This window comes from Haliotis rufescens, unplaced genomic scaffold, assembly GCF_023055435.1.
Source record: "Haliotis rufescens isolate VD_foot unplaced genomic scaffold, xgHalRufe1.0.p SCAF_3, whole genome shotgun sequence".
In the NCBI taxonomy this organism is placed as follows: Eukaryota; Metazoa; Mollusca; class Gastropoda; order Lepetellida; family Haliotidae; genus Haliotis; species Haliotis rufescens.
In genome coordinates this window covers 33,742,256-33,766,609 of record NW_025964001.1, presented here as the reverse complement: position 1 = coordinate 33,766,609, position 24,354 = coordinate 33,742,256, and the positions used below count along the sequence as shown (strand labels likewise).

General features: G+C 38.8%; 1 protein-coding gene across 2 annotated transcripts; it reads right to left on the bottom strand.

The window, feature by feature from the left end:
- Positions 1–1,713: 1,713 nt before the first annotated feature.
- LOC124119780 (nuclear valosin-containing protein-like) lies at positions 1,714–24,305 on the bottom strand. Of its 2 annotated transcripts, XM_046482417.2 has the most exons (24): positions 24,118–24,305; positions 22,987–23,060; positions 22,000–22,049; positions 21,053–21,161; positions 19,259–19,325; positions 18,297–18,611; positions 17,787–17,865; positions 17,595–17,659; positions 16,827–16,961; positions 15,604–15,705; positions 14,425–14,542; positions 13,535–13,673; positions 12,440–12,577; positions 11,047–11,171; positions 10,542–10,621; positions 9,807–9,929; positions 9,284–9,388; positions 8,674–8,736; positions 7,803–7,925; positions 6,443–6,542; positions 5,445–5,551; positions 4,744–4,820; positions 2,278–2,434; positions 1,714–1,815 (listed from the first exon to the last, which is right to left on the bottom strand). In XM_046482417.2, the coding sequence occupies exons 1-24, from the start codon at positions 24,220–24,222 to the stop codon at positions 1,771–1,773; spliced, it is 2,601 nt and encodes an 866-aa protein (XP_046338373.2). In that variant the 5' UTR covers positions 24,223–24,305; the 3' UTR covers positions 1,714–1,770. The 2 variants fall into 2 exon arrangements, with proteins under 2 accessions (XP_046338373.2, XP_046338379.2); XM_046482423.2 differs by lacking the exons at positions 19,259–19,325; positions 22,000–22,049; positions 22,987–23,060; positions 24,118–24,305.
- Positions 24,306–24,354: the final 49 nt, after the last annotated feature.

Sequence of the window (24,354 nt, the reverse complement as noted above, 5' to 3'; positions counted from 1 at the left end):
ATGGAAATGACGTTCATGTTTGTACTCAGGTTTTTAAAACATTACTTACATTGCATTTTGATTTGTATATTTTTTATCATAACTATTTTTATAAGAATTTTATAAATTAGTGTAATAATATTGCATGCTGGACCAGAACTCTTTACAAAACGGACATGCAGGCCTGTTGATGACGTAGGAGCAGCTGAAAATAATTGCTTGTGTATTGTGACAAGCCCGGTTTTCAGTTTATTATCTTTATAGATTGAGTAGAATAAAATATTATCATTTCATAGATGAAATAGCTCCTGTTCATCCAATTTGTAAAACTTCCTATAAAGATTAGGTTTGTTTCCAGAATTTCAATGAAGCTATTTTGGTAGAATTCTTATTTCACTTGATAAATGTTTTTTTGTCTTTACACTATTTTACAAAGTTATTTATTCCATTAATATGTTATTTGGATATCTTTGTCTGCAATAAAGTATTGTCCACATCACATTACTGTTTCCATTGCAATAAACATAACAATGAAAACGCTAAACCATTCCATGGCTCTGTTGTGGTTCTACTTTAAGTTTTTTCAATTGTGTGAGTGAATGTGAGGTCAGGACCAGGCATCCCAGTGACTGAAAACATGAGCTGCGACCCACACCATCGCAGTACAAGGACACGCAACCAGTCGAGTCATGGGAACAGGCAAATCAGTGACTGAAAACATGAGCTGCGACCCACACCATCGCAGTACAAGGACACGCAACCAGTCGAGTCATGGGAACAGGCAAACCAGTGACTGAAAACATGAGCTGCGACCCACACCATCGCAGTACAAGGACACGCAACCAGTCGAGTCATGGGAACAGGCAGACCAGTGACTGAAAACATGAGCAGCGATCCAGACCATCGAGGTACGAGGACGTGCAATCAGTCAAGTCACATGACCAGGCAGCGATCCACACCATCGAGGTACGAGAACATGCAATCAGTCGAGTCACATGACCACACAGCAATCCACACCATCAAGGTACGAGGACACGCAATCAGTCGAGTCACATGACCAGATAGCAATCCACACCATCAAGGTACGAGGACACGCAATCAGTCGAGTCACATAACCAGGCAGCGATCCACACCATCGAGGTACGAGGACACGCAGTCAGTCAAGTCACATGACCAGACAGCAATCCACACCATCAAGGTACGAGGACACGCAGTCAGTCAAGTCACATGACCAAGCAGCGATCCACACCATCGAGGTACGAGGACATGCAATCAGTCGAGTCACATGACCAGACAGCGATCCACACCATCGAGGAAGGAAGACATGCAATCAGTCGAGTCACATGACCAAGCAGTTATCCACACCATTGAATGTAACCATGGTCCCCACAGGAAATGCAATTCCAACATGTCATTTTGAAATATGTGACATTCTCTGTTGATCAACATAAAGGATTATACAAAAGTTTCATCTTCTGGTCAAGGGGACTTTGTGGAAACTCTGGCCACAAGTCGGTGAATCTAAGAGTAAGATTCATCACACAAATGTCTGGATCTCACAATTTCAATCTCATTAATATTTTCATTTACTCTGACTTGATGCCATGTTCTGTTTAAACAAAATAAATGTATGAAATCTATGTTATGATGAGCTGTTAGAAATATTCCCCTGGAATATAACAACTTGGGTATCTTCAGCAGATACTTGATCAAAATAAATCATAACCATCTCTCTGCTGTATATGACATTACATTTTTATTTACAAAAAGTATGTACAGATTGCACAATTCTCAAGATCTTAAGGAATCCTTCACTCTTAAGTATTTTTCTTGATCCTGCAAAGAAAAATTTCAGTGTTATTCTTAACATATTCATCAAAGCCCTCAAAATACCATGTTATCTCAATAATGATTTATTTATTATTTATAAAACAAAATTTATGTTCAGATTAAGCTTAGTACTATACTGAAAAGTGTCTTTTTTACCCTTCGCGACTCAATTCAAACGCCAAAGTTTACAAAACTATTACCAATAGTGAGAAGTAGTACCAGTGGCATTGTGGCAGGAACACATCAAGAATAGAACCATTAGTGACTCTCTATGCCTCACTCTGCACTCCATCTCCTTTGATAAATGTCCCTAAGCCAATCATCCATTATATACTGCTTACATAAAACTAAGCAACAGATTTTATTTTGATAACTTATCTATGCAAGTTGCAACTCACAGATGCTACAACAGCACACTGAAATGTATTCCCCCAAATACCCCAACATGTTTATTGTGTAATGAATTACCTTTTTGGAGACCGATGATTTGACATTGTTGAATGCTGACTCGAAATGTTGGGCTGTGACACTGACTGTAGCAGGGCGGTCAGAGGCTGGCAGTTTGATGATGTCTTTGAGTGCCGTCACTGATGCCTCCCTAACCAGTGCGGCCAGATCAGCTCCTCTGTTGAAGTAAGCATGTGAAAGGAGATGGATTTAAAGGGGAACCCAGAGGTCTGAATCGTGTTCATTTCGTGCCTTGTTCTAGATCTTGTAATTAAAATACCAGGGTGAAAATGAGATATTATTTCTGTGTAATTTCGGTCATCATTAACTGCTAAATCGTGATACATAAAATTTGACACAGCAGATGTTAGCAGTAGAGTTTGAGAGACTTAAATCAAAATTGCTGAGAGTGCCAATTTTTCCAAACCTAGCTCCCCTTTAACACCATTTACCACAGTGTTTCAATTACAGCATGGAGAAAAACTTTTTCATAATTCATTTAACATTTTTTGTGAACATTTTTTGTGAACATTTTATTGAATTTTAGACATTTTTATGATGTTAATGTAGCAGGGCGTGGAGTCATCCCACAGATGACATCCTTACCTTGTTAGCTTGCTGACGGGGTTAACCTCTTTGGTCATGTGGACAAGGCATCCGACCTCTGATCAGAAGGCCTGTGGTTCGAATCCCATCACGGGACTCAGAAATTTTAAGGCCGCTACATTGGCGCCCAACGTGGGGCTGAGCACGTTCATATTAAATTTGAGCAAAATACGCCTCAGTACCCTACTATGCGGCCCGGGACGTGCCTTCTGTTGACGGGGGAGTATGTAGCAGGGCGTGGAGTCATCCCACAGATGACATCCTTACCTTGTTAGCTTGCTGACGGGGTTAACCTCTTTGGTCATGTGGACAAGGCGTCCGACCTCTGATCAGAAGGCCCGTGGTTCGAATCCCATCACGGGACTCGGAAATCTTAAGGCCGCTACATTAACATGGGAACGAAGTAACACTGTTTGAAGTACCAGTGAGGCTATACCTAAGAATAGCATTTGTTGTGTCTCTCCACCTTAAGTTATCAGTGAACATTTATGGGTCATCAAAGGGGGTCTGAAAAACTTAAATCCCAATCGGACATTTGCATTTAGGCCACGCCCATTTCAAATAGCGTATTTTAGTACGATTTATCACACACATTAAAAGTTATGTTCAGTGTTCCCTCGTTGTTAATCTGGAATAATGTTTGCAAAATATAATATTAATTGTATTCAAAATTTTATTCAATAATTATAATAATGTTTACAATAACTTCAGAGAAATCGTATGCGAAGTGATCAGTAGATTGCACAACAGCAACAGCCACCAAGAAAGATTACCACTATTGACGCCATGAAACAAACTTTAGATGCAAGAAAATGGATACACATATCATAAATGCCGTACCATGACTTGCTTAAAGTCATATTTGAGGCAGTTTGACTATTAAATGTCAACATAACGTTTTCGCAATCGAAATACATGTATTGCGGGAAGTCCCTACCTACGGTGACTGGTCAAAGTCGTTCCATATGTCAAACAATATCCTGCATACCATCTGTACCAAAATGCTACGCTTATGGTTCTTATAATTTTAAGTATATATGGTGGAAGCTGCAACTAACTTCAGATACAATTTCATCCGACAATTGCATCAAAATTCTTGGAAGTTGTATCATTGGGTACATTTTAACTGAATCACTGGTAGATTGGGAGGAAACGTGTGCACAGCTGATTGCTATTTCCGGCTTAGTTTAAGATCACCATGTGTATTTTCTCATAATCTCTGCATATAAAACAATGCCTTGGAGAGCAGGAAATACATTTTAATGGTAAATCAACATGTCTAGTGATGTTTTATATCAAATTTCATACTTTTATTGAAAGTTTGTTATACCTGTTTCTTCACCTGAATTGGCTGAAGGGATACGATAACGCTCATCAATTATTTGGACCCTGTTTGTTTTTTAAAGTGTCCGGACAGAAAAATTTATATGTCCAGTAGGCAATATTTGAAACCGGACATTTGTGATTCCCAAATGGACATGTCCGGTGCATATGACCGTTTCCAGACCCCTGGTTACTGAGCATACATCACTTGTCACAATTTGTGATTATCAAGCTTGGAGGCGGACCAGCTGATCCATAAACATGCAAGCAGAGAAAAAGAAAACATCTCAGTGTTATTTTAATGATAGTTGATGTCAAACTGTGTCAGTTGTTCAATAAAAATACATGACATAACTACATGGATGGATGTTGTGTTAGGCCAGTCAGCAATATTTCAGATACATCACGGTGGACTATAATGGAGTGATTGACCCTCCAGGTCATACATTGTGACCACCTGACCTGTATAAGTCTACTACAAGAGATCTACTTTGTGACTCGATATCCCCACAGGGGTTAGACACAATATCCTGCTTGGAGGGAAGTGGGCTGACTTACGTGAATCCCTCAGATCTAGGATCAATGGACACTGTGGCAAGACTGACATCTGGTGCCAGTTGTGGCTTGGTCCCATTCTGAAATACAGACATGGTTTTAACTCTGTAATACAGGTTAGACTTGCACATTTAACAGCCACAAGGAATTTGACACTTTTGGACCATACATTTAGCAAATATTTAGTACGGGTACATGACGGCCAAATGTGAAATATCTCAAGTCATTCTCAGTCACTTTGACAACAATATTCCATTCCTGAAATGTTGTTATAAACTTCATTGCAAAACTGCAAGCTTGCAACATGACAGAATGTGTGACTCTCCTCTCAACAAACAGTGACACAGTTAAATGTCTGATAAACAAAATTAACTCCTTCAGTGACCAACCCTATAAAAATATGTTGTCAAGCAAATCCTCCATTCACAATGATTTATGAAGATTTTGGTGATAAGAGATGTTCTTTATTGATTTTCAGGGTAAATTAAAATACTAACCATACATAGGGCTGTCAGTACCCCAGAAAAGTTGATAATGTCTGATCAAAAACTTACAGGCCTGTTAACCCCTCTAACTAAACTTAGGAATTAAGACTTTGTTCGAACATTGAACTTTGAAACCCATTCATTTACAAACACATAAATATCTGAATCTTTCTTGTGCTGTAGTGTCAAACATGTTCCACCATACTGACATTCAGCTACCTTGGTGATGGTATTGAGGATATCCAGCCTGTCTTCCTGTGATGGAAGACCCACATACAACAGCTTATCCAGTCTACCGGGGCGCAGGATGGCAGGGTCGATTATGTCTGAAAAAGATCATGAATACCAGTAATGCACAATATAGGAGGGCTAAAGATTAAGCTTGGTGTGTGTACAAAATGCACTGACAGAGTTCTCAATTTCATTTCCTTAAAAAGTACAACAATAATACAAAATAATTTTCATCGTCATTGAGAAATTTGAAACATAAACAGGAAAAGTATCTTCTGTTAATATGTTGCCAACTCAAAAAGCAGGATTGATCGTGTTGTCGGATGTAATGATTCACTTGGTTTGATGGTGTGTGTTGTCGGATGTAATGATTCACTTGGTTTGATGGTGTGTGTTGTCGGATGTAATGATTCACTTGGATTGATGGTGTGTGTTGTCGGATGTAATGATTCACTTGGATTGATGGTGTGTGTTGTCGGATGTAATGATTCACTTGGTTTGATGGTGTGTGTCGTCGGATGTAATGATTCACTTGGTTTGATGGTGTGTGTTGTCGGATGTAATGATTCACTTGGTTTGACAGTGTAATGATTCACTTGGTTTGATGGTGTCGCATGTAACGATTCACTTGGATTGATGGTTTTGTCTGATGTAACGATTCACTTGGTTTGATGGTTTTTGTCTGATGTAATGATTCACTTGGTTTGATGGTGTCGCATGTAACGATTCACTTGGTTTGATGGTTTTGTCTGATGTAACGATTCACTTGGTTTGATGGTATGTGTTGTCTGATGTAATGATTCACTTGGTTTGAAGGTGTTGTCGGATGTTACAATTCACTTCAGTTTGGATGCACATGATGCCAAATTGTCAGTAATTTAATATGGTTATGTGAGATCGAACCCCCGACCTTTCGCTGTCCGGGTAGATGCTCTACCATTAGACCAAAGAGGCAGTCTTCGTACTGATGAGGAGTGACGGGTTACCTGGTCTGTTTGTGGCAGCCATGATGAAGACTTGTTTACGAGATTCCAGCCCGTCCATCTCCGTCAACATCTGATTGACAACCCGCACACTGGAACCTCCCTGTAGGACAAAGCAGGATACAGTTTACAGGTAAAAGATATAATAACAGCAATAAATATACAACTACTGAATGACAAAATGTTTCGTCATATCAATGGTCGACATTTAAAGGATTGTACCGTCTTGTGTGTTCGTGGTAAAAAAACATGACATAACCCACAGGTCTTAACGCATGAGATCATAGATGATGGAATGTTTGCTATAACTGAATATAAGATTGCTACATGATAAATCCTGAAGAATATGTTGTGGTTAATTTCACGACAAAACATTGTTCTATCATGACATCTTTTCTGGAGACTTGAACGTATGCTCACAACAACATGATCACGATATGGCTGAAATATTGCCGATGTGACGTTAAATATTAACTCACAATGTGATGATGTCGTAAATTAGATATAATGTTTTGGAGGGTAGTGAGTTGTTACCCTTATATGTAGCTGGGCAACGTAGTGTGTGAGATATTGCAATCTATATTGAGAGTTGGTTGGTTGGTTGGTTGTTTTACGCCGCACTCTGCAATATTCCAGCTATATGACGGCGGATTGTAAATAAACTTGTCTGAACCAGACAATCCAGTAATTGACATCATGCGCATCGATCCACGCAATTGGGATCGATGACATGCTTCAACCAAGTCGGCGAGCCTGACCACCCAATCCCTCTTACAAGCACAGTCGCCTTTTACAGCAAGCATGGATTGCTGAAGACCTATTCTACCCCGGACCTTCATGCATCCTATATTGAGAAAAAAGGTACAGATATTCACCTTAAGAACTGTGAGAATATTCAGGAAATAGCAAACATAACCCCCAGTTCCTAAATTGGACTTGTCCAACATTGCCGAGATCGAATTGTATTCTAGGAGTAATCATTAACTAAATAAGGGTAAATATTTTTAAAGCTTGTAAATCTGATTAACATCCTAAGGGAGGTTGTGAATAATGTTGATATCTCATATAAGAAATAAAGGAATCATGGTTGTTGTTTATCATACAATAAAACTGCAGGGAAAATAGGCATTTAGGATCAATCATTCAAATGGGTATGACTCTTATTCATAACAGTATTTAAGTAATGGTGAAATCATAACTAGACAAAACTATTTGAGAGAAGGTAAATGAAAAAGTATAATTAATGACGATAAATCTAGGTATAATTCATTTTTCAAAATAATCTGGTATTACATTCAAATGAAACAAAACATGGAAAAACATGACAAGGTACACAAGCTGGTCATTCTTCCGCTGACTGTACCTCTCCTGAGCCTGACCGCTTGGGACAGAGAGCATCCAGCTCATCAAAGAAGATGACACATGGGGAGGAGTTACGTGCCCTTTGGAAGACCTGCCTCACGGCTCTCTCACTCTCACCGACATACTGGAATAGCAACACGATGGTATCTGAGAGTTTCTCATGTTAAGCAGCTCTCTCACTCTTGATGACACACTGGAATAATTAGTTTGTTCCCATCGTTTCACCTTAGTTTAGGTTTCTGGTATAATTAGATCTTACTTATTATATATATGTCTAGAATGAAGAACAAAACTCATTATGATTCCCTAAACTAATTATACTTAAACTCATTTTAACAACAACCTTATGAAAAGAATTCAGAGTAATCATGGAAACAGTTATAAGATTCATTAATGATTGCATCTTCAAATGTTCTTAGATTCAAGAACACTGACAGAGTGTGGCCTGACAGAATAATATGATGTTTGTTTGTTTGTTTATTTGTTGTTAAACGCCGCACTCAGCAATATTCCAGCTATATGACGGCGGTCTGTAAATAATCGAGTCTGGACCAGACAATCCAGTGATTGAGATAATGAGCATCGATCAACGCAATTGGGACCGATGACATGCATCAACCAAGTCAGCGAGCCTGACCACCCGATCCTGTTAGTCGCCTTTTACGACAAGCATAGTCGCCTTTTACGGCAAGCATGGGTTGCTGAAGACCTATTCTACCCCGGATCTTCACGGGTGAATAATATGAAGTTTGTAAACTACAACGTGAGAGAGTAAATACTGTCCGTCTCATAACCAGGTCATATCAGTCCAAATTGACAAGACATGGCCTATCTACTGGAGAACATCCTTTATCACCATTTGCATAACTCACCATGTTAAGCAACTCGGGTCCCTTGACTGAAATAAAGTTGATTCCAGATTCGTTCGCTATTGCCTTGAAAATAAATAAGTTTACCATAAATATTAATAACTTTCATATGTGGTGTAGAATGAATTCAACGTAGCCTACTGTAGCTGATAAGTTTTAACATAATCTTAAAAAGTGGTGTATTTTCGGCCTCTGAGAATAGCATTTCTGTCCCATATTGATCGTTACGACAGCTAACAATATACACATTGACATCTGCCCCTGTACAGGTCCCCATGCTTGTGAATGCTTCCACAGGGAAATCATATTTCAGGTTAATGTTTGAAATGTGTTCTGCACAAGCCATTACCAGTAATTTGTTATGCCAAGTCAAACCTACTCTTCCGCTATTTTACGTACACCAGTCCTTCACTATCATCAGTCACTGACATCAGATTTTAATAATTAGTGACCTTCCTAGTTGTTCGTCTTGGCATCTTGAGGAGATGGATCACTGTTCATGCTGTGAACCACTGGTTTGTCTGGCTCAAATTATATTGATTTATGAGATTTAATTGTCTAATGCCTCCATTCCGTCCACACCCACTCACCTACCCACTCACTGCCCACTTACCTTGGCCAGAAGTGTCTTGCCACAGCCTGGGGGTCCTGCCAGCAGTATCCCTGGGGGATTGGTCAACCCTAGTGACTGGAACTCTACCTGGTGTTGCACTGGCGCCTGGAGACAAAGGGTTAAAAATATGTAAGTTGTTAGTCACTGACCAAAAACAACCCACAATATGTAAGATGTAAGTCACTCACAATAAACAATGTGATAGATGTAAGTCAGGCTGGAGACAAAGGGTTAAAAATATGTAAGATGTTAGTCACTGACCAAAAACAACCCACAATATGTAAGATGTAAGTCACTCACAATAAACAATGTGATAGATGTAAGTCAGGCTTGGTGACTGATTTTGTGTCATTGTGACCTAATGATGTGGATTGTTGATCCTGTTTTCAGTCACTTGGCTGCCTGGTCCAAACTCATTATTTACACGCTGCAGTGACATAAATGCAATATTGCGTTAAACAACAGTCACTCACTCACTCACTAACCTATCAATCAATACACTATGATACAGAACCAACCGTACAAGTATAGCGAGTTGCAGTTCTTCCCTCACTGAGTGAAGAGCTCCAATGTCGGACCACGTCACGTCAGGAATGGTGGCGAAGCCTTCACGCTTGGCTGATGGCTGCACATGTTTTAACGCCTCCTGTTGAATTGAATGAGGGAAAGGTGAGCAAAATATGAGACAGTCCTAAGAACAACCCCACCAGAATAACCCCCATAAACCTAGTGACCAGCCCCTTAGCAAGTGAAGCTACAACATCCAAGTTTACACTGATAGAGGAAATACAACTAGCATTAGGCTAGTTTCTTAATTTTCTTTTTAACAGCTTAATTCTGTTTTAATAGTATACAGAGAATATATTAAGGAACATATGGCATGACAGCATGTGATATCAATTAAATTGTACATGTTGTATAATGTATAACATTGAGAATTGTAATTACTTTATATTTTATTAGTTCTTCAATAGTACTTGACTTGACAACAACAAATCAAATTTAAATAAAATTGTTTGCTATGTTTACAAAATAATATATTAGTAAACAATGAGTAGGATTTTTTTCTTAAAAAATCAAATATGAAGTGATTCTTGATCAAACAGAGTATGTTCACCAAATAATTCCATGTTTTGTGAAATAAATATTGAGATATTTCTGTTTCACAGATGTCAGTGACAACCTTTAAAAAGGTCTCAACTAATAATTTGCTATTGATTACATATCTCCTTGTGACTATACTGCAGAATGTACATACCTCAAAGTCCTCCATCTTAATGAAAAGATCTTGTAACTGCTGTTCCGACAATGGAGGGTGATCCAGTAACCATGACAACACTAAATATATTACATAAACACATGTAAAAAGTACTTAGATAAAAAAATCAATATTACAAGACAGTTAATTATATTCTTTTATTTATTTCTAATATTTCTAGACAACAATCATGCCAAACCTGACACAATCCTTATGTCTATGTTATAAGGCAATTCAATATCTCCAGCAGATAAAAGGTGTTTTTGTTTCACCTGATCCAAAGTTACACAAATGCAGAGTACATGTTTAAGAACAGAATACAGTAATAAGAAGGGAAGTCACTCTTTGACTTGTCTTTTAAAGAAACACTCTGAGCAACACGTTTCTTTAATAACATATGTTTTACAGGTCTGGCAGTCAGACATGCCAACCCTATATTCTTAAACAGAAATCTGTAAAGTAAGTCATGGGTATAAAAAGGACCGACTGATGACTATATGCTCACCTGATGCGAGTTCTGGAGATATGTGTCTCCTGTTGTCAGGGCAGTCTTCTACACTGTCTACGATGTCTGGTTGGCAGGATGTTGAGGCAGACGTAACTTTCTCCCTCTGCAGTTCCTGAAACACCCTGAAACACGCCACTGGGAGTCACACACCTGTCTTCAGAGAAGATGTTTCATTTCACTTCCTTCATTTGTCTACATGTTAGCTGTCAAAATTACAACTGGTTGAGTCTACAACTACAGAAAGGAGTAAAAAGAGAACTGCCTGTAAAAAAATATTACTAAAGACTTAATAGGAACATACTGAATGTCCAGATGGGGATAATTCAGAGGGGATGATTGTAGGGCTTGGACAAGTCCAAATTTACTGCCTGGCTATCCAACCTCTTATTACCCAACCTTACCTGGGTACCCACTGTAGGTCTCAGGAGAGATCTCAAAATGTCCGATTGGGAACTTTTTTAGCATAGCTCTGGCAAAACATATTTAGATACATGTATTAAACAATCTGGTCATGCATACACTGAAGTTGACTTAAGTTATATCTTTATTCAACCATATAAAAACTCAGAAGGAATGGGTGCATTGTCAGAAAGAGAAGTGAACATTAATGACTTGTAATGTAACCATAGAGTTCCAGATAGTTTTAGTCATTAGACAATATATCACTTGACTAACCATGGGTCCGGGTAGTCCTGTGGGTACCCGGGTCCTAGTCAGTACCCACCCGACCCGGGTACCCGAATTACCTGTCCCAGACCTAGATGATCGGATATGCATGGCTGTCACAGCAGGTGTTTGTGGTGAGACACTGTTACTTCTCTCCAAAAACGACTACAGGAGATTACTTTAATGCAGGAGTCTGGACAATACTACTCAACTTCTGATAGGGATACTATTCTAGCTCACACTCTTATGAAAGCTGGGAGACAACAAACAACATATAGACAACTTTACTGTATATCACCATCTATAAAGCGACCCCACGTATAAGACGACCCTTCTATACGGGCCTCCAAAATCAATGGTAATTTATGTACCCCGTCTATAAAGCGAATCGGAATGAAGCACATCACCAGCGCATACACAATCCCTACATTTGCAATAAAAACATGTTTGTCATCTGCAGAAAAAAATTACATTGTTTCCCTTCAGCAAATTCTGGAAAACGAACAGATCATAACAATTAAACTTGGTCAATACAAAAACTATTATTTTTTGTCTATCATGAAATGACTCTAAAGTTGTTTCAGGTCCAGCCCAAATCTCATCCTATTGATACACCAACATCTCCAAACAACCTGTCAGAATTATCGACCATCTGGACACTCAGAATATCCCTAGCAAATGTTGAGCAGAATATGAATCCCACTGCACATAATCCTACACCTACTTGTTGACAGCAATCATGGCCGCCTCCCTGGCCAAGGCCATTAGATCTGCTCCAACAAAACCTGGGCTGTTGTGAGCCAGATGCTGGAAGTCAAAATCTGCTGACAGACGAAGGCCCCGACACAGCACCTGCAGGATCCTGAAACATGGCAAACCTATAAACACATTGTACACAGAGCTTACTTCATAAGATTGTATGTTTGTTCACTTGTCATTAAACACTGCAGTCAGCAATATTACAGCAATATGATGGCGGCCTGTATATAATCGAGACCAGATAATCCAGTGATTCATGTTATGAGCAATGATATATACCGTCAGGGCACATTGACATGCCATCACCAAAGTCATCGAGTCTAACCACCCGATACACTAAGTACCCCCTTACAACCAGCATAGGTTGCAAGATACCAATTCTAACCCCAAATCCTCAAAGGGTTATTAAATAAGAGCATTTTGTCAAAGGAATGGGAAATTTCAAATGTTTAATGGGTTATCAAACTTAACTGATGTATTCCCTGAGTCTATCTATCATATACAAAGTCCCTTGTGATTATAATACAAACAATAACTGGAAAATCTGGTTAGCAATAGTCAGAGCCATAGATAAGCTTTTGGTTATTTGGGTATTTTACCCAGGGGTTTGCTTTTGATAAAGGTATCCACAACTTTTAGAGGGTATTCAAAATTTTTTTAACCCACCTGTTTCTTGACATTTGGGTATTTTAACTTGAAAACCTGTTTCGTAACAATCCCTGTAAATCATTTAGAACTATATGAATAGTAGTAACTCCTTCTGTGTCTGCGTGCTGCTCCCTCTCGTGAAAGCCGTTTTTGTTTGCATAACCTAGCATTGTAATTTAGGCATTATTTTATCTATCACCAATCAGCGACTGTTTAAGATACAACATGTACATTGACTAGGCACAATGTGCTTTTCCGTTGGCATCTATCAGTATGTTTGTCGCACAAGCTTTTTCGAATGAAACAATCTGTATGTTAATTTCGATATCTGTTGATACACAATCATTTTATCTAACAGTTGTAGTATACAATGTCACATTTAATGATAACATACCAACAGAGCACCAATTACCTTATTCTTGCCTTTTCATCAGGGATCCCAAGTGAGATTTCTCTATCAAACCTGCCGGCTCGTCTAAGAGCAGGGTCGAGAGAGTCAGGTCTGTTGGTTGCTCCTATCACTAACACAGGGGCAGTCTTTGTGTTCAGATCTGTGATAAAACGACAGTTAAACCAGTAACAAAACTAACAAAAACAGTTTCCTTCAATAATATTTACACAACTCAAAGTCAGGACCATCTGTTCTGCTTAGTTCCACACTTTCCAAAACCTCTGACTGCCAAACAAAGTATGAACTGTACATGCAATTGTTAGATTGAAATGTGGGCCAGATGACACAAAGATGATGTCTTGAGTCAAAGTTGTTTATTCGGTTATATATTTTATAACAAGACAAGTATGTGTGCACACACCAGCAGTCTCAACCAGACTAACATCTAACAGTCATCCCCCCTAGCAACCTACCTCCCTTACATCATATATACTATCACACTTACCAGTCATATGTTACCATGGCGACATCCAATGCGATCACTCGCTGGGCACCGCCATCCTAAATGGAGTCTCGCGAGATCTCATGATACTTATGAACTAACTTTTAACGTTTAACACCATCATATCCCTTTGCAGCAGGGGTCAATAGGTATGGAGAGTTGTCACCTCACAGCATAATGAAGAGAAATGTCACACTTTACAAATATTCAGGATGATGTAGTACAGAACAGTGATTGGTTTGCAGTAGTAAAAACGTTCTACATCTCAACAGACCTATACAATGTGTACAGGAAAATCTTGCTAACCATATACTGATTATATGCATATCATAATCTCTGGGCACTCCGTGTCTGGCCACAGGATTGACCCCTGTGTCTCAGACTGGGTTTGATCAGGAACTCTACTTACCATCCATACAAGCCAGCAGCTGAGCTACGATCCTCCTCTCCATGTCCTTTGAAGCTGTCTCTCTCTTTGGGGTGATGGCATCAATTTCATCTATGAACACTACACAGGGGGCACAACCCTGAAACAAAATCACAGCCAATCACAGATTACAGCCTGGAACAAGATCACAGCCAATCACGGATTACAGCCTGAAACAAGATCACAGCCAATCACGGATTACAGCCTGGAACAAGATCACAGCCAAATACGGATTACAGCCTGGAACAAGATCACAGCCAATCACAGATTACAGCCTGTTACAAGATCACAGCCAATCACAGATTACAGCCTGAAACAAAATCACAGCCAATCACAGATTACAGCCTGGAACAAGATCACAGCCAATCACGGATTACAGCCTGAAACAAGATCACAGCCAATCACGGATTACAGCCTGGAACAAGATCACAGCCAAATACGGATTACAGCCTGGAACAAGATCACAGCCAATCACAGATTACAGCCTGTTACAAGATCACAGCCAATCACAGATTAAAGCCTGAAACACAGTCACAGCCAATCACAGATTACAGCCTGGAACAAGATCACAGCCAATCACAGATTACAGCCTGGAACAAGATCACAGCCAATCACAGATAACAGCCTGGAACAAGATCACAGCCAATCACAGATTACAGCCTGTAACAAGATCACAGCCAATCACAGATTACAGCCTGGAACAAGATCACAGCCAATCACAGATTACAGCCTGGAAGATCACAGCAAATCACAGATTACCAAAAATAAGGCCAGGGAAGTTAAGAAACAAATAGATCAGAATAGGAGACACTGTAATCTGATTTTTGCTTGTTTGTTTGTTGTTTAACGCCGTACTCAGCAAAATTCAAGCTATATGATGGCGGTCTGTAAATAATTGAGTCTGGACCAGACAATCCAGTGATTGACATCATGAGCATCGATCCCCGCGATTGGGACCAATGACTTGCATCAACTTAGTCAGCAAGCCCGACCATCTAATCCATTTAGTCACCTCTTACAACAAGCATAGTCGCCTTTACGGCAAGCATTGGTTGGTGAAGACTTTTTCTAACCCGGATATTCACGGGTACTATTTTGACATGAGAAACCATATCAGTATGAACCATACACATAGCATAAACTACCCCGATCTGTACTTACAACAGCCTTATCAAACAAGTCACGGATCTGCTCCTCAGACTCTCCAGATACTCCTGACACAATCTCCGTTGCAGCAATCTTGATGAAGGGCATCTCCAGCTCCTGAAAGCAGACAGTGAAATTTGAGGGCTTCTGGTATAGCATTTACTATCTGAGGCCTCACTAAACCCAGTGGGGATTCCCCAGGTACCGATGCTTGTAAGAGGTGACATAATGGATCCGGTGGTCTGGCTTGGGGACTTGGTTGATTGTGTCATCAGAAACCTAAGATGTGGATGTTGCTTGCAATATCAATCACTGGATACTTACCGGCTGCCATCATACAGCTATAACTGCAAATCCTAAATTCTCCATCAATATGATTATGGTTGGTTGGTTGGTTGGTTGGTTGGTTGGTTGGTTTGTTGTTTAACACCTCACTTAGCAATATGACGGCAGTCTGTAAATAATTGAGTCTGGACCAGACAATCCAGTGATTAATATTATGACCATTGATCCAAGCAATTGGGATCGATGGCATGTACCTACCAAATCAGCGAGTCTGACCACCTGATCCCATTAGTCACCTCTTACGACAAGCATAGTCGCCTTTTAAAGCAAGCATGGGTTGCTGAAGACCTATGGCAAGGATTCTATGACACACTTTAGACACAGGTCCTACATCTGTTAGGATGCCATGACACACAGACAGACACATGTCATATTATCTGTAAGGATGGGGGCTTTATAATGCTAAACATAGAACAGGTGTGTTTGTTGATTGTTGTTGACAGTTGGCAATGGAGATGATGTTAGTACTAATAATATTTCTTTCTCCTGTCCAAATATGTTATAATCATGTGATGTTAACTTATTGATGTTTTACAAAATACTAATTGAAAGAATTTTTCACCTGGGTATTGGTCTACTAACAACATATCTTAGGAACTGGTAGGTCAACCTCAAACTATTGAAATAAAAATAGAAAGCAATACATCTGAAGCTGTTGGCCATAGGGGCGGTCGGGTAGTCTAGTGGTTAAAGCGTTCACTCATCACGCCGAAGACCCGGGTTCGATTCCCGACATGGGTACAATGTGTGAAGCCCATTTCTGGTGTCCCCTGCCGTGATATTGCTGGAATATTGCTAAAAGCGGTGTAAAACCATACTCACTCACTGTTGGTCATACATGTAATAACAATTAACTAAAAACTATAACAATTTCAACTTCTATGTGGACCTACCCCAGCAATAGCATGAGCGAGGAGTGTTTTCCCACACCCTGGGGGCCCGTGCAGCAGGAATCCTCGGGGTGGGGTGACCCCCAGCTGTTGGTACACCTCGGGGTGCTTCATGTGCACCAGCAACTTGCATATGTCCTGCAGACAGGGAGATCAATGTATACTGAGCAAAAGTAGTGAGGGGTCATAAATATTTTAAAAACATATCCTTAAAAATAACCAAGATCCTTAACCTTTTATGTACAGTATAGACATGTACACAAGTAAATCCAGACAAGCCAGTCCGTACTTCAAACGTATTAAAGGTTACAAGGGTTTGTATAAATATTTCATCATTATGTTTCAAACCATCCTCTCCAAAAAATACTCTATTCCCTAATGTTTCTGCAGTACAGTGAGAGAACAAGACTTAACTCCTAACAGAAATCTTGCGGCTATTCATGGCGATCCTTAATACACCTATGGAAACAAATCATTTCATCATAGTTTGTCCAGAGCCAGACCAACAAATTATTCTTCAAGATGTTGGTCTTCATTCACTCTTGTCAGTGTCCCATTCCATGCTTCGATACCTCCAGTATTATGTCATAGATAGATACCTAAGTTTCACTTTGTCAAAGCATAGTACATCTGACATGAACCACCTTGTCCGGCACTGGCAACTGTCTTTGTCACAATGTACGACATCATTATGTAGAGCTGGTAAAGATTTGCCTACTTAGCATAACAAGTGGACCAACAGATGTAGATCCACACCCAGGGAAGCCCTACCTGCAGTGTAGCATCATTCCCTCCTACATCGCTAAATGTAACACTCGATGTCTGCACCGCAGGCCCTGAAACAGTTCACTTTAAAGCTGCTTGAACAAATATGTCATGACGCGTAGGTTTAATGTATGAGGAATCATACATCATTTACACAATATCGAAATGAAATGGAGACTGTTCTAGTCAAATGTTCACCTTTTTTCTTTTCCTCCCGTTTATCTCCCACCTTTCTGACCTTCTTCTTCCCACTCTTTGTCACCTCCTCTTTCTGGAGCTGAAATGTACAAATGGGCAAAGACAATCCTTACTTGATGAAAGCACCACAAATGCAGTCCAAGCAAGCATTCAAGTTTTTTGTGAATCATTTCCGTTGAAATTTTGATGGCTAGTATTCAATATCAGGTTAGGTAAATGATGTTATCAGTATGGCAAAGTAATACAGTGTCTTGTGCAAGTTATGAAATATCAAGCTTTCAGCTTATCATGGAAGTAACTTAGTGTCTGAACAGATGCCTCACAAAACAAAATTTACATTGTCAATGAATGATACTGGGAAGATGAAAAAGGGATGTTTTAATTGCTATTTTACTTGAAATATAAGCACCACAGCAAAAGGGCTAAAATTCTTTTGCAGTTTTGTGTCTGATTATTTCAAACATGGTGCCTACAGGGAACATAACCAGACCACTGGCACCACAAACCTACCTTCTGAGAGGTTGGTGTCTGCAACATTGACTTGCTTGTGTCAGTGAAGCTGACATCTTGGACTTCATTACACACACTGACGTCATCATTGACATCACCAGCATCATCAACATCATCCTTTGTAGTTTTGGGCATCCCTCTGTCGATATACCAGCCTCCAACCTTGGGAGATGCTACAGGTGTTTTTTTCCCACTCTTCATATCAACAGGCAGAGGGCTGCTTTCCTTGTTTTCCCGCGACTTTTCTCCAGGTTTTGAGTGCAATGGTGAACTCTTGTAGAAGTCAGACATCAGTGAATTCATTGCATTGGAGTCCTACAATTAACCACAGTAGTGATTGGGGTTATAAATGATACGGATGATAATCACGATAATGTCATTCAGGCAGGAAAGTAAGTGACTTGAGAGTGTTTTTGGACATTTCTTGCCTGAAAATTATATTTACCATATTCGCCATAATAAGCACCCCATGACCAACTGTTAGACTAGTTGGTAGGTAATCTTTACAAGAGCCCCCTTAGACCGAACATTTACATGACAGTCCATATTGCTTGTGCACAGTACAAATTTCTTATAGATAATTGCAACACATTTTATTTTCATCGACTTGAGAGCTAATTAAGTTTGTTCACTACTATTGGATCTCTGAAAACAATTTAACTTGTTGTGTATGTGTCTTAATAATCACACCCCAAATCCTTTGTCAGTTGCGTTAAGGAAAATATGGTAGACGAAGGTCCAACTTTGAAACAATTCCAGGCATCAAACGCTCAAAAACACCCACCTTTTAACCTTTTTCCAGTGTCTTTAAACTTTAATTGTCATGATGGTGGTGGTGGGAGAATCTCCTCCACAAATCCATTAGTGGGAATATAGAATAGCATGTAACACAACTAACTGGAAAGGGAGAGTCTGCTGCAACACTGATGCCTACTCACTGAAAGTGGAAAAGATCTGCATACCTCAAATTTTGTATAGTCTGGATTATCTGACGAGAAACTGTTGCTGTCCGAATCTGAATCATCTGAACTGTAACAATGAAAAACCCAAACAGAGAATAATTTAAAAGCATGTTTATTTGCAAGATCTTTGTAAACAAACTACCCACTATATATCATGAAGTTCCAAATCTGGATATCTACCATACTGGCCAAGAGAAACCAGTGAGATAGTAAACAAAAGTGTGTCTCTGTTACCCTCATCTGATTAAATACAGCATGTAGGCCTGGTAGCTCACCAGCGTTTTTGAAACTGATCTTTTTAAAACTAGTACACTTCAGTGACCTAAAAACTTTTTTTTTACACAGAGATCCAGATAACCTGTGTAAAAACATAAAATATGGAAAAATATTCACCATTTCCCAATAATTGTTTGCTGTTTGAATCCAACTTACACAAACATGCATGAATTGTTTTTCAGATCAACATCATATGAACATTGTGCATTATCACCCAATGTGGCCATTACAGCCTGAGTACCTGTATTTCCTTACAGATCTGTACTTGCCACTTACTGAGTGAGGGCAGCCATCACATGCATGAACTCTACTGCAGTGAATGATACACAACAACTCCATGTGTTGATTATTGTAACTTACACATATATATGACTACACGTGAGTTTATACAAAATGTGACACGCTTGGCACCCGAGGAGCAGCAAATTAAACACATTCAAATTAGTAGACACCTGAAACAGCATTTAAAGCTGATTTATGTTTAACAAATACCTACTCATTGGTTAACAATACACAACAGACTGGACCAAAGGAAGCAAAAACATATTAAGGCAACAGATAGCTACCCCCAAAGAGAATAATGACTTGTGCGTAAATATTCAATGGATTAAAAACAATTATCTGGAGTACTGAACACCAAAGTGATTGCTCCACTAATCTATCTAATATCCAATATCACATATAAATATATTCAAAACAGGCTTGAAGTTGTTGTTATGACAGGTGAGGTGGAGTGAGGTGAAATGGGGTTTAACGTTGCGTCCAAGATTATTGCACTTATATAGCGACGTGCATGTACGTGTGTGTGTTTGTGTGTCTGCTTGTACTAGTCAGGACTGATGCCGATTTATAGTGCTAGCTCACTGAGATACCATGCCGCAGTTTAACATGAATACCCCACTCAGACACAGTGTACTGACTCCGAGCCGACCAGTCCTTGTTTTAGCCCCTTAATGCCGAGCGCCAGACAGGGTAACAACAAGTACCATCTTTTAACATCTTTTGGTATGACGAGGTCGGGGATTGAACCCCGGATCTTCCTCTCTCCGGGCGGACGCTCTACCACTAGACCACAGAGGCGGTCTGTTATGACAGGAATAATATTCACACTTGAGTTAAAAAGTAACAAACAATATAGCAAGATCAATTAATATTACTTGTTTTACATAGAGATTTTCCAAACTTTTGAAAAACTATTTTAAAAAACATGATTAAAATATAATTACTTCGAATATCTTTTTTGTATTTTGATTGTGTAAACTTGTTTTATATCTCAAGAGGCTTTTTTGGAAATTGAACAAAATCATCCCGGCAAAATTTGTCACTTTCATTTGCACCTACCTTGTAAACAAGAATTGTATTGGTTGAACTATGTGCCATGATGTTCCCTCCTAGTATTATTAAAGTGTACTTGAAACAGAGTTCATTCAAGGAAATTCTGTTTACTCCGTACCATTGTGAGAAAATGTAGTTGAAACCCCAGCATCTCTTGTCATGATAATCACAAACATAAATTACCTTTCTGAATCAGTTTTCTTCTTTTTAATTTTCTTCATATGATTTTCCTCTGCCACATTAAAGCTGTCCCCCTCCTCTGCTGCAAGCTGCTGACATGCTACTGAATAGGCTGAAATGACAGATATACAGAAACTGATTGCAGAAACATTTTCATGCAAGTAGGTTCTTTTAGAATACAATAGTCCTTATCAAATTAATGTATTTCATTGATGACAGGTTGGAGTTAGCTTCTAACAAGGGAATCAATTTTGGAATCAGTGATTGATGAAAATCCAATTATATATATTTGTTGGAATAAATTTATATAGAATAACAAAGCTAGACTAAAAAAAATAAAAGTCTTGGTTCTCAGGCACTGTCCACACAATCATAAAGTTCACCGTATGTTTCTTTTTATATTTCCACTTTAAAAAAAAAAAAAAAATTCCAACAGTAGTCAAATACAGTTTTCCAGTACTTTACTCGCCAAGGAATACATTTATGTCGGGAGGCCCTTTCCCAGGTTGATTGTACACAATTGTTTATTTGATTACATACTAGTTTGAACAACCCCACCAAATCAAAAGGAAAAAGACACCGCAAAAAAACATTGCCTGACAACCAATTCTTTTATTTTTTTTAGCCTAAGCATAAAGCTTTAAAACAAAACTCTCATAACAGACATGTTTTACCAATGCTTACTGTTATTGCAAATCTGTAAGTAGATGTGTCTTCGGGTTGCAGACAATAGTAAGAAATATTTAGAAGTTTGCACAGTTTGTTCACTGCTATTTACATAAGTTACACTCAGTATTCTCTTGATGCAACACTTGTCTTTTCCTTTTTATGACTGATCATTAATCCACAATGTATTCTTTTCTAAACTAATCAGTCTGAAAATGTAAACCAACTCCCAGCACTGTTATCCACACATTTGCCAGCATTGTACAGTATCTGACAACACATACCTTTTTCAACCATTTTGTGAAAAGCATTCTTTTTCTTTCGGGAGTATTCACTGAAAAATAAAAAATACTCTCTTCAAAATGCTGTCAAACATGTCATCTATGGACTAGATTACTCACATCATACAGAGTAGCCTGCACACATATCATGGCGGATGTGATTGTTAATTAATCTCTTTGTAAAGAGATCTTATCATTTTACTACATTTATACATATTCATAAACTCAACTAGTATTTAAACATTAACAGCATGATAAATATCATTTCTCCAAACCTAGACAAGGGTCTCATTGTTAAATGCTCCTTTGCATAATGCAGAGGAGTCGCAGAAGAGCGGACTCTGTAAACTGAGCCTTTACTGTAAAGAGGAATTTGTCTACTCTATAGATATCAAAATATCATATTACAGGATTTAAACATGGTAGAGACATATTCTTTGACTATGTGTGATCTATTGCTGGAGTGTGTGAGTTGTGATTAACGTCGTTTTTAACAGCATTCCAGTTAAATCAAGGTTTGTCAGCTTAATGTTGGAGGAAAGCCCGAAGTGATGCAAGTCTCAGACTTTACTACTTTGGTGAAATCCATGAGCATGGTTATACATAGCATAGAAACAGTATCGGGGTGAACAGAGATTTGAACCCACAATAATAGGTTTCTGATTTTTCCCAAGGGACAACTCTGCACAGTGAACTGCAGCCCATTAGATGACTGGGCAACCCCTGCCCCAAACTATTGCAGGAAACAAACATATATTGTAGTTGATTACCTTGCTGGAATCCTGGACAAACAGACCTTTAATCATGTAAAGATAATTTGATATCATGTAAAATGATAACTCAGGGTATCTTTTCACATGCAGTAGGCTATATAATATAGAGTTCTCAAAACAAGTTGGAAGAAATACAAATACACTTGAAAATCTGCTCTTCTACCTGTTACAGTGTTTAATGAAATTGATCCTAAATAGTCAAATTATTGCTATTTACCCATACTGTCGCTGCAAATCTTCAGATATCGATGAAATACTGAGATGTTTTCTGTTGCTGTTAGCTTTCATATACTGAAATCATAAACACAAAAAACAAACTTATACTAATCAAATGAAATTACTAAAGGTGGTTATAGCTGAGCTGTACCTCAGCATAACACCACTGAGTAGAAACGGCACCGATTGGTGTATTAAAGAGCCAGTATGTCAACCGTTCTTAAGTACTATTTGTAAACAATAGCCGATAACCCTGAGCTTACTCTTCTCCAGTGACCATATCGCGGGTGTAGTCTTATACCGTGACCAAACTTTTCTCGTTTGACAAAACACCTATACACATACATAACCGTTCAAGTTCAAAGAAAGGGTTAAGCGAATTGCACAATATGACTGGCTTCTAATCTAATCAAGCTGGTAATTATAGTATTTTGTAACTCATTGGTAAGAAAAACACACAAGTTTTTAACTCATTTTACGTCTAAAAAAACATTACTGAAGGCAGTTTAATATGCACAGCTCTTGCGTTGTCGACTTTGCTGTGCGGAGCTGTATTGTTTTGGTGTGAATCGGGTAATTATTTCATGGATGATTTAAAACCACACAGAACTTGAAGATGTTGTACCAAGTAATAAATGGCTGAATATAGTTACAAAAATCTGTCTTACTGGTAATAGAAACTCTACTGGTACATAAATATCTGATTGAGTAGTAGTGAAATTATTTAATGGTTAAAAATAACATATTACTTATTTCATAGGCATTTAGAAGTTGGAGTACTAAGTAAAGATAAGAACTTATGGATGAACAACTTCTTTATTACAATTAAGAGCGACGTTTTGGTGTAGGTTCTAACACCGTTATCAAGCAAATGATATACAAAGTGTGGTTGGCAAGTATATATATACAAGTAGGAGGCAATGTTTATACATTGGAGTAGATATTGTTATACTGGAGTAGAGAAGCCTGTTGTGTATACACAAGGGTAGTGATGACAATCATCGGTGAAGTCAGTGACATAAACAAAGGATGCAGCCAGTAATATAAACAACGGTATCATACATTACATATTGTTTAGGCCTACAATTGTTTAGGTCTGTAGTGTAGGATGTGACCTGCGCTACACTCCCACCTGTTTTATTCTTGGGGTAAGCTTTGGATCACTTATGTATGATCCACTTTGGTGAGGGCTCTTGTGACCTGGGTTAGGTTTTAAATCTTGATGTTTTCTTTTCATGACGTTCAGAGGCTGTGGTTTCTGGTCCACACTCACTGATGGCAATAAATGTCATTCACCCACGTGCGGAGTTATCGAAAATATTGAGGAGTTATGTCCCTTCGGTTACGGGGTCCAATAAAGGTTGCGAAT